Here is an 11,267-nt window from a genome sequence, read left to right on the forward strand (position 1 = left end):
TCCATAATTTGAATTCACAGGTGATTGGGTGATAAGGGCATTAGATATTACAGGTTTCCGATTTGTTATTGGTGGATCACAATCATCGTAGTAGTTGTTTTGAGCCAAGACTCAATACGGATTGATAGCCATCGACTTTTCACGGCTTTTCCCTGATGACATCAGTAACATCGACCATATAGGTTGTACCTAAGTATGTTGCAGTGTAGCACACTGTGTACTGCTAACAACGGATAGACGGTTTGATCTGCGGAATATCCTTTAATGTTCCCTGGTCTTGAGATTTGTATGCACACTGAGTTTACACTAACACCTGAAGACTAGCTTCCAAGTGTCGTGAAGTACATGCACTGTACTGCATTCTTTGGTTAACTAAGTGAAAGAACGCCATACAGTACATGAATCTTGTAGATAAATGCTGACTGACTAAAATGTTGAGCAAGATCACACGGACCGTTGGCCACCGCTATAAGAATATCCAACAGATTCATGATTAACCAGTGCATCAAAATCTACATCCACAAGATTAAAATTCACATGCTGAAAAAGAAGTGTAGAATGATGCAATGTATTGCGGCTCGGATTAGTTGTCACTCGAAAAGAAGCGTTTTGGATTAGCCATTTCAATGAAAGGTCATGTCAATACATTCTATTCAACATGCAGTAACTGGAGCTTCTTCATGATTTAAAAAAAAAAGTGTGCTAATTGCTGCTGCCTTCAACCCTGTTTAATGACTCGAACCTAGATGTATCGAGTTCAACTCCATTACTTCGGAAACACACATCATCGCCCCGGGTGTTGCAATCTAGAATGGATACAAGCAAGCCAGCTAACGTACATGCTTATTGCACAAAAGCGACTTACTTAGAATAATGCTATTAGTGTTAACGAAACGGAAGCCACGAACGGGTAAAATTCTGGGCTTTCATATTGAGCATGAGCGTACAGACCAGGTTTCTGCCAATACATCTTCACTTTTATTGCCTAATAGAGCTCGGTCGTCTTAGCGAAATGTATTGTCCTGATTACAATAAGTATTAGTCTCAACTAAGTTTGCTACGGACGCGATATACATGCACCGTACGAGATTAACTGTGCCTGTTCTCTTCTTCTTCGTGTTGTTTTACAAACTAAATAATAACAGCCGTGAGAGATGCTTGCGAAAATGTTTGTTTCTGCTGCCAAACTATTCTCATTAAAAGTCTTCGATTATTACGGTGAGTCCTCTTCGGTAAGAAGTGTTGACGCGTAGTGGTGTTTGGCTTACACGCTTGTGTTACGGCACTTCGTCGATTCTGCTGCGTAGCGTGCTTCTGTTTACCACAATATTACTACTAGTACAACCGTACAGGTAAGTTATCGACCAACTCGAGAGAAAGATATATATGTAAAACAAGAGCAACCTAACTACCAACGCGTTGTAGTATATAGAACCTTCAATGTCGCTCAGAAATAGTAAATTCATTCTATTTATACTTAGTTTGCCGACAATCTCCACTGGAAATTGGGAGAAATGATAGCCTTCTCAAACACTTGCATCACTGCCTCCAAGCTACCCACTAGACTGTGTATCGGTCTCAACAAGTCTGACTGGGCTATCACACTACTAACCCGTCGTTGAGCTGGGTTCCACTCAAACTGAATTGAGCCACGCATGACGATTCTTTGGCCAAGAAGTTTCTCTGCTAGTTCTTTGTAGCTGCCGGTTTGGACCCACAAATGAGGAAACACGTTGCGTAGAGTCCGCTCTGTGATGGTGACTCTGGTCGTTGTAGAGGCGACAAGTAAACCTGTAGGTCCCCTTTCCATCCCTTCAAGCTCCAACTCGACGTTTTGAAACCATAGAGAGATGCATTTCCAGGACTTGATCATTGCTTCAGGGCCTTGTCCAGTGTTGAATGCCATATCAGGAGCCATAGTTGCCCTTAAAAGCTCAAATTGGCTTCGAGAGGACTGACTTCTACACTGGAGACCGTTTCGAAAGACTCGGAAATACTCGAGTGCCACGTTCCACAAATTCTCTCTAGCTGGCCGAACATAGGAGCCCAGACGCCGTCGTCGCTGTAAGCTCTCGATCTGCATTCGAAGCTGTTGATTCTCCACCTCCAAAGTCCTATCGTGATCGTCCTGCATCGTCCTGTGTTCTTGCTGGTGTTTCTTCTGTGTGGTAGTCCAGTCCAGTGGAACTTCTTTTTCACTTTTCAATGATTCTGTATCAGTAGCTGGCGTTTGCGCTTCACTGCCGACAGGAGATATCGGAAGCTGGCGCTTAGAAGGCACAAAAGTCGACGTCTCTCTCGGTCTCTTCCCAGTCGTGAGGGAGAGCAAACCATCCACTGCTGCGTTCCTTGCAGGTGTCACCAGCAAGATGTTGGTGTCACTCGAAACCGCCTTGTGCACGTACGTGTCTTTGATCTTTCGAGCTCGAAAGTGTGACTGGCGTGCACTAGCGAAGCCGATTCGATTAAAGGCACCAGTGGCGTCTACCGCTTGCATCGTAATCGAACTACAAGCCAAGGAGTTGCCGCTTTATCTGGAGACTGCGAGATGAGAAATGGGGTTCAAACACTGGGCACAGATGATAACGGGAACGATAGGCAGCTATTTCTGGCTGCCAGCAGTAATTGTGTGGTGTGGCAGGCTGCGAATTACTGCGTGTTTTCCTTATTTGGAGTCTCAGCGTGAATATGGAGAGTTCAGTAAAACCAGCTGGAGATGTGCCCAATTAAAAAAACTTGCAGGATCACTCAGAAATGCTGATTGCGCTGGCATTTATCTGGAAACCACTATGGGGATGTAAACTGCCGTGGGAAAAACGTGTCGAGCAAAGCCCTAAATGGCTCTTGAACTGTACGACACTACAACACCGAACCAGAATGATGAGGAGTTCTTGGAACCGTAAACCAAAAACGACTCCTTTCTGCTCTTGCGGCAACACATTGACGTGAGTACTCCAAGGAAAGCATTAAGACGCAGTACTGGAGTATATGCACCAGTGAGTGCTTTTCTTATACTGCTTGGTCTGCACCTGGAGAGCTGGAATTCGACCAATGCTCTCCTAATGATTTTGCTCGTGACGATAGTTTTCTTGCCATACATGTGGTTGACCGTAGGTAATGATGTAATCTGTGCGGCGTTCTCAACCACACGTAGGGACCTACTTTAAGTACGATTCGCAGGGTACAAAGAGATTGACTCATTTTTGTATGTGTGAGTTCTCGCGAAACCACGATCTATTTGCTTTGACAGTGTAGGGACTGCTGCCGCTTTTACGCGCTTTGATTCACCAATAATTATAAACAATAGTGAGGGAATGGTCAGCAATGTCCTAAATTGAGGGATCTAAGACTTGTCTTCATGAGCACAACGTGGTTACCACACTTTCGCTGACGCTGAATTATAAAGCTACAAAACCTGCAAAACTTGTAGTATCGCGACTAGATTTTGATCATATAATAATCTGCCTACAAATTTGACAACAAAGGTGTCCAAAAGAGCAAAAAAAGAAGCAAACAAGATATTCGCCTTTGGGGTGATGTCGAAATAACTACGGAAGGTAGTTTTGTCTACTATGATATCGCGACATTTTGTCAACTTTTACCAACGCCACGCTATCACAACTTTGCTAACTTCGTTTCCCCAACAAAGTCATATCTCTATAGCTTAAAGAAGTTAGAATGAACTAAAACCTATACTTTCAAGACATTTCTGTTCATGCTGCAGTTGTATTGGAATGCTGATGTCTGCTTTTTCTTAGAGGCTGAATTTGAGTACGCTAGAGCTTTAAATGGACGACTTATGTACTCATTTGGGTACATTAGGATAATGTGAAAGATTTGGATTTGTACAGTGCAGGTAGCTGCAACATCGGCAAAACTTCACCACCGTTCAATGTCTCAAAGCTATTAGTTCTGCCCGAATAGATACAATACTGCTACTAGTTCATTCATTTGCTGGTATAAAGACACTTATAAAATACAGTGAGTTGCCACCAACCGATATTAATAGTGGTCTGCTGCTTTGCGGATACAATCTTTGAGATGGTGACATCGATACAGTTTAATCATTCCGAATGTTTCCCTAAAACACATTACGGAACTCTTATTTTAGAAAAGACGGAGCCGCCACGTCGTACTAACTCTGATTTCTGCCAGGACGAAAAACGCAAACTGGAGTACTTCCTGTGCGCGTTACCTTCATCGATTTTCGCCACCGTAGCACAACGTGAGTACTCAGACCTCTTCTTTTTTGGAGATGTTTGGTATTTTAATACCATACGAAGCGTAACATGGCAGAGATTCGGTCTGGTCCATGAACTAGCCTGTATTCTACACAGGATCAACAAAAGATTTGCTCCGATCGTAAGAACAGCGCTAAGACTAAAACAGTACATCTGGTTTGAGGCATATATTTTGAATCACTACACATTGTGTAGTACACAAATATCGTACAGTATCCAAGAGTCCATCTTGAATATCGGTAAAAGATCCCCCCCCCCCCCCTCCTCCCCAGTGTCGAAAAATCTTTGAGATCCTTGTAAATAAAAAAGAACGAGTTAGGATCAATGGTAACACGGAAGGTATTCAACGAGTTATACACGTTACCAAGTTTGAGCTTAACAGAATAATGCAGCTAACTGCTCTCGTTGGTTCTACTGCTGTATTGTACACCGAAAACTAGTTGAGCAGTGATTCTCAATTAAAATCTATAATGCTGCTTGACTCCACGTCTAAACGAGAACTTGTCACTGACAAATTCATTTACGACTGAATTACCTATGCGAAATTAAGGTATTTTATAGTACACAGATCTCCAAGCGCTGGTTATTTCCATTGGAAATCTGACGAAATATGGGACTTGTAAAATACGCGAGAGACGTCATCCAAGTTACCCAGAAGACACAGCATCGGAGTGAGCATATCTGATTGAGATATCACAGCAGAGACTCGTCGAGACGCGGCATCCCACTCGAAACGAGTCACTCCGTCCAGGTGGAATCGATGACCAACAATTTTCCCAGCCAGTCGATGCAAGTCTTCGTCTTCGCCACTACAAAGATGCGGGAACACGTTACGAATTGTGAGCCCACTGATAGAGACACTGGTTGTCGTGGTGGCGACAAGCGACCCATCAACACTTCTGACCAAGCTATCCAGCTCTATCTCCAGGGCTTGGAACGCGTACGTAATGTATTTCCAACTGGTAATCATGGTCTCAATACCTTGTTGTGCGTTGAAAATGACGTCGGGTGACATTGAAGATCGAAGGAAATCCAATTGAGTACTGCCTTTGCTGGTAGAGGATTGTCCATTGGCTGAAAGACCGTAGCGAAAGAGTTTGAAATATTCCACAGCAACGTTCCAAACATTTTGTTGGGTTGCGTCGATTGCGGATAGCGCAGACTTTCGCTGACTGAGGATCTTGATTCTCTCTCGAAGTATCTTTGTTTCTGCTTCAAGACTGAGCATGTACTCGTGCTTCTTCTTCCTGTACCGGATCTGACGCTCACGTCGAAGTGTTCGGATACGCTCCCTCTCTGCGATAACTTGCTGTATTGTGGCCTCGTAGGGGTTCGAGCTTCTGACTGTTTCTGGCATAGTTTGGATTGTAATAGCAGTCGCATCGCGGCTGTCGGAGGTTAGTGTTTGCTGCTCAGTGTTCATTAACGAGGGCATTCTCGAGGTCGTTATTGGACGGTTTATAGCGACCGCAGCGCCATGTTCTCCCAGATGAGTTCTTGCTAACTCTGTCGAGAGAACGTGCTCGGATGTTCGGCAGTGCTGTGGGTATTGAACCTTGGCGAGCTCAATATTCCTCGCGGGCCTCTTGGCTTCAACGGTACCGTAAATTACAGCATCGTTTAGAGTGTGGCTGTTGGGGGGACGAAGAACACCCTGGTTCACTGTAATCAAAGAGGACTCTAAAGCTCGGGATCGCTGCGGATACTGGGAAGATACGTCAGTACTGGCAACGGCCTTGGCCTCGTAGATCTCTACTTCTCTCGCTGGTCTCTTGAATTCGGTGTCATCGTAAATTAGAGCGTCGTTTAGAGCATGAGTGTTGGGAGAGCGAAGAACATTCCTGCTCATTGCGAGGACTTGAAGCTCCTTCTGCTGAAGTTCTCTTTGTGTCAATGCAAAGTTTAGACTGATGTGCAAGCGGCTCATGTCAAGTGAAGAACTTGCGGCAAGACTCTTGCCGAGCCTGGATACATCGGTAGCATGCAAAGCGGCAGAACCAGCATGTATATTTATGTATGTTGCACTACCAGATTACTTGGGGGAGGCCTTGAAGCGTTCCGTGTTCGTGTGCTCTTTTCATTGGGAGGAAGGCTGTGCAGATCGCGCACTCGACTAGAGTGATTGCGTTCGGTAGCTACTTTTGATATATTCCAGCCACGATGTACAAAAACTACGCCGAGAATCACGCTGCGCGGATCCATAGACAGAAAATGCGCACAGCAAAGCCCAAATCTGCTCATTCGTCTTAACTACACGCCCCCACAAGTCGCAACCGCAAGCTTCAAATCTGACAGTGGCTACAGGAGCGGTACATGTATGTTGAGTTGGGATGAATGTCAGCGACAAGATGGCGGATACGATTGATATCCCCAATAGTGGTTCTCATTAAGTAAGGCGGTCTCCAATTTAACTTCTCGTTACTGAAACACTCTGTAGTGCTGTTACAAAAACAGACTTATTTCTTTTAAGAGGTGGTTAACTATGCATATACACCATTCTGTATTGGATCCCTTAAAGAATTCAAGCACATCTGTCCTATCCAGCCGCTCACAAAAGCTTTCCATATCGAAGCGAAACTCAACAAAGTGTGTGTACAACGGAAGAGACATCTACTTAACACTAACATTCCTTTTATCTCACATTCCAATTTCCACAAACGCTTTCATTCAGCACATTTGCCGAGTATGCCCACGGTACCAGTCAGGGCTTATGAAACTTCAAAGGCATACGGTTTTTGGCGTGGAGGCTTGGCATCGCCGGTGCACATCTATGCTCTTGTCCTACAACTCACACCTGTGAGAGTATTACAGTACTTTGTATGCCCGTGAGCATCGTCTTGACGCTACATGTACCACAAATATGGCTCACCTCTAAATAACAATTCCTTTTAATAACGATATTGTTTGATTATATCACTAATGAGAGGATATACATGTATTTGGTTCAGTACTTGAAGTATTTGAATAAAAAGTACTTTGTATAGAAAAAAGTGTGCATTGGTTTTGGCCTACTTTTGATCTTTTTTTATTATGGTGGACAATAGCAGTCAAGACAAGAACTTTTTTCAGAAAAAGTGCTTTATGAGAAAAAGTCACATTGGAAGAATGAAGTACGCATGCTGATTGGACGGGATGGCATTCAGACGAAAAAAAAAGCATTAAAAATTTAATGGTTTTTTTTTCGTCTGAATGCCATCCAAGCCTATTTTATTACGGTAAGTTATATACGTTGCAAGCTGTGGTGACAAGTCCATAATTTAGTGCTTGATCACGGAAACCTTTTAAGTATTTGTACATGTACAGCGTCAAGCACCGTCTTCTTGGAGTTTACAGCCTCGCGTACAATCGTCGATCCATTATCAAATAGTGCTTTGCAGTCGATGACTTGATGTATTTCCGGTGCGATTGTGGGGCGATCTTGGAACGGCAGTGCGATGCTCTCCTCACAGCGAACCCCATCGAACAGCTCCTGCCGACAGGTATCTTCACAGCAATCCTGTGCATGCACGCTCCAATTTGCTTCTGAGACTGTAAGATGTCATTCTGAATGCGAAAGGCTTTATCGAGACAGTTCATCTTATTCGAGGTAAGATACGGGAGCTATAATACGCATAGCTCCGACCAAGATCTAAGCAATACGTGTCGTTATACCTTCACGAGTTGCGGAGATTTCACTGAAGAAGAGCTGCTATAGTACACATAACAGCGCTAGATCACAGCACTAACTTATTTTCTGTCTTACAAACAACAGGATGCAGAAAAATGAATTCACATTTATTTGAAGGATTTTAATGATTTGGCTTCAATTAGAAATCCAGGGTGACTGAAGCCCCCTTAAACACGAGAGATACGTTCTCTAAACTTCCTACAAGACAGAGCATCGGTGTCAGTATATCCGACTGGGCCATCACACTCGATATACGTCGGTACACCGGATCCCACAAAAATCGCGTCGTGCCATGGATCGAGATCTGCTGTCCTTGGAGTTTCTCAACCAACTTTAACCCGGCAGCGTCTTCCCTGCTGTGAAGGTCGGGAAACACATTGCGGAGCGTATGATCAGCGATCGTGACTTTAGTTATTGTGGCAGCAACAAGAGATCCCGCGTCTTGCTGATCCAGACTCACCAGCTCTAACTCGACGTCTTCAAACATCGCAGTGAGCGATTTCCAAACTTTGATAAACGCTTCTGGGCCATATCCGACGTTCAAGGCAACGTCTGGAGCCATAGTGGATCTCACGAAACCCTCCTGCTTGGACGTCCCATCATATCCGTGTTGAAAGACTCGGAAATATGCTGCTGCAGCGCCCCAGACAGAGTCGGCGGTTGAAGCGACGTTGAAGACCGCGCAACGCTGTTGGTCGAGTTCCTTGATCACTTCTCGAAGACGACGAGTCTCCTCGTCCAAACTGTCAACGTAGACGCCTTTTTTCTTGCGATATCGAACCTGCCGCAGTCGGCGGAGCTCGCGCAGACGCACCTGCTCCGAGAGAAAAATCTGTGCGAGGGTCTTGGCTATTTCGTCGTGACAAAGAGTGCCTGAGCCGGAAGCCCGTGACTTCTGCAGCGTTCTCTTAATGTCAGCAGTGTAAAGTGCATTGGCTCTTGAACTTGGAGCGTGCTTAGAGGTAGTGAGTGATTTTCGCAATCGCTTCTGCTCATCGGGGTGGGGGCGGTGGGGACTGTCGGATCGCCTTACACGCTGGACTACTCCAGCAATGACATCGTCGCTGAATCGCTGGCTGTTGGGTGGGTAGAGAGCGCAAGTGTCCATTGGAGGCGATTTACTTTAGGCAAATTGAAAATGACAGTGAGAAGGCGGCCGAATGAGAGGACAATGGAGGCTACTGCCTTATCTGCAAACCTTGATTGTGTGGGTAGCAGTGGGTTGGTACAGCTAACACTACGGTTGAGGTGGGCAAATCGAGAGAGTCACCACGCTGCTTCAGCTACTCAGCACGAAATCACCGTTTACCAAGTTACTGCTACATACATGTACCTCCCAGGTAATGCATGTAACACAGTGAGATTGTGATTAAAGTGACCATGCTTTACTGCCTTGATAGTCCTAATAACAAGGGCACCGGTATGTTAGATGGCGATGGACTGGTAGGACATTGGATTATGGAACGCTTGGCTTACTCCAGAGTGGAATTCCTTGTACTACATAAAAAGGGCACCTTAAAACTAGCAACACAGATATCAGGATACCGGCTCCAAGAAAACTCATTCTTGAAAATCTAAAGATCATGTACTTACAAAGAATGTGTGGGTATTTTGAGGCGTTCTATAGTCGTGATTTACCCAATAAAAGACCTCAAGTAGATAAGACGAGAAAATGATAATGTATATTGCAGTTCAGTGGTTTGGATTCAACCGGAAGTCAGGAGAGATAAGAGCACCCTCAAATACGCGAGACACGTTCTCTAAACTGCCAAGTAGGCGAATCATGAGCGTCAGCATATCCGACTGGGCCAGTACGCTAGATACACGTCTACACACAGGATCCCACACAAACCGCGTCGTGCCACACATTGAGATAGACTGTCCAAGAAGCTTGTGTGTCATCTCTAGTATCACAACGTTGTCCCTGTTGTAAAGGTGGGTAAACACACTGCGGAGCGTATGCTCAGTGATCGTCACAGTGGTTCTTGTCAGAGCAACGAGCACCCCCCGTATCGTCCCTACCCAGGCTCTCCAACTCTATCTCGGCGTCGTCGAACTTTTCCGATAGGAATTATTGAAAATCGCTTGTGTACCATATTCGGCGTTGAAAACAACGCCCGGAGTCATTTTAGCTTTAAGAAAATCCTCTTGAACGTTAGGGTAGTCTCGTACATCCAACTTCGCTGCAAATTGGCTTACGGAAGCCGTAGCGGAAGAGTCGAAAGTACTCAACCGTTACACCCCACGCAGTGTCGATCGTATCAGCAAAACTGATGATCGCTCGACGCTCTAGCTCGAGTTTTTCGACCACTCTTCGAAGACGATAAGTCTCCTCCGCTAGACTGTTAGCGTAGCTGACTTTCTTCCTGCGGTACCGAAATTGGCGCGCTCGACGGAGTTCACGCAAACGAGCCTTCTCGTCGATAAGGCCAGCGAAAACTTTGGCTTTGTCGTGCTGGTTAACAGCGACCACGTCGGAAACCTCGGAATCGTCCGGCGCTCTCTTCGTCTCACATACTGGCGTGGCTCCTTGACTTAGAGATGCCTCCCGATACCCTTGATCGAAGGCTGTGGCAGGCCTTTGCGTTTCTGGTTCGTGTGTCTCTAGATTCCATTGAGGCGGATGAGGACGATCCAAAACTCTGGCAACGTGAATGTCAGATGAATTGTCGGTTCCTCTTGTACGCTGGACTACACCAGCAATGACAGTTGCTCAACTGCTGACTACTGGATGGATGGAGAGTGGAATTGTACATTGGAATGGAAATGAGAGCAACGATGTGATTGAGTCGGAGTAAATTGTGAGATGAAGTGGTCTGACGAGTAGCGGGACACCAGCTTTTGGCAAACATAGATTATCATTGTGACCGGTAACGCTACGCCGCTGGTGATGACAGGTGGTTAGACTGAGAGAATGACCATAAGGGAGACATCTACTCTCAGCAAACACTTGCTGTGTAACGCTACTGTATGGATGCACGCACAACGGATGAAAGGAACGTGCAGTGATTAGTCACCTTGTTGGTTCATGCGGGTATGTAGATAATATGCATCTAATCAGGGTTACATGCTGGGCCTCGTCGTCGATTATAATGATAATTGTTGGCGTCGCCCAGGCCTAGCTGGCCTACTGGTGGTGGGTAGGTGTCACATGTAATCGAAACTCTACCGTTGGTAGGCTAGAGCAAACTGGCCTTGAAACTCGAGCACAGATTTGAGTTTGAGTGGTGGTGAGCGTTGAAAACAACAGTCAAAATGGTGTTTGTGGCGCCTAAACTGACAGCAGATGCACAAGACGGTCAAAGCGAGTTCGTAGCGCTGGGCCGTCCTTCTTTAGGAAGCCGTCGACGGCACGGCAC

At 45.4% G+C, this 11,267-nt stretch overlaps 3 protein-coding genes across 3 annotated transcripts; all 3 read right to left on the reverse strand.

Annotated features, from left to right (window-relative positions):
• Window positions 1-1,444: 1,444 nt before the first annotated feature.
• On the reverse strand, window positions 1,445-2,497 carry PPTG_15244 (hypothetical protein; the record flags this gene model as incomplete). The annotated part of the gene is made up of 1 exon (XM_008912616.1): window positions 1,445-2,497. One exon carries the CDS (start codon window positions 2,495-2,497, stop codon window positions 1,478-1,480), a length of 1,020 nt encoding a protein of 339 aa, XP_008910864.1. The 3' UTR covers window positions 1,445-1,477.
• A 2,327-nt stretch (window positions 2,498-4,824) lies between these two features.
• Window positions 4,825-6,090, reverse strand: PPTG_15245 (hypothetical protein; the record flags this gene model as incomplete). Its single annotated transcript, XM_008912617.1, has 1 exon — window positions 4,825-6,090. One exon carries the CDS (start codon window positions 6,088-6,090, stop codon window positions 4,825-4,827), a length of 1,266 nt encoding a protein of 421 aa, XP_008910865.1.
• A 1,957-nt stretch (window positions 6,091-8,047) lies between these two features.
• On the reverse strand, window positions 8,048-9,016 carry PPTG_15246 (hypothetical protein; the record flags this gene model as incomplete). Its single annotated transcript, XM_008912618.1, has 1 exon — window positions 8,048-9,016. One exon carries the CDS (start codon window positions 9,014-9,016, stop codon window positions 8,048-8,050), a length of 969 nt encoding a protein of 322 aa, XP_008910866.1.
• Between the last annotated feature and the right edge of the window lie 2,251 nt (window positions 9,017-11,267).

The sequence above is a fragment of the Phytophthora parasitica genome, assembly GCF_000247585.1.
Source record: "Phytophthora parasitica INRA-310 unplaced genomic scaffold supercont2.48, whole genome shotgun sequence".
NCBI classification, from domain to species: Eukaryota; Oomycota; class Peronosporomycetes; order Peronosporales; family Peronosporaceae; genus Phytophthora; species Phytophthora nicotianae.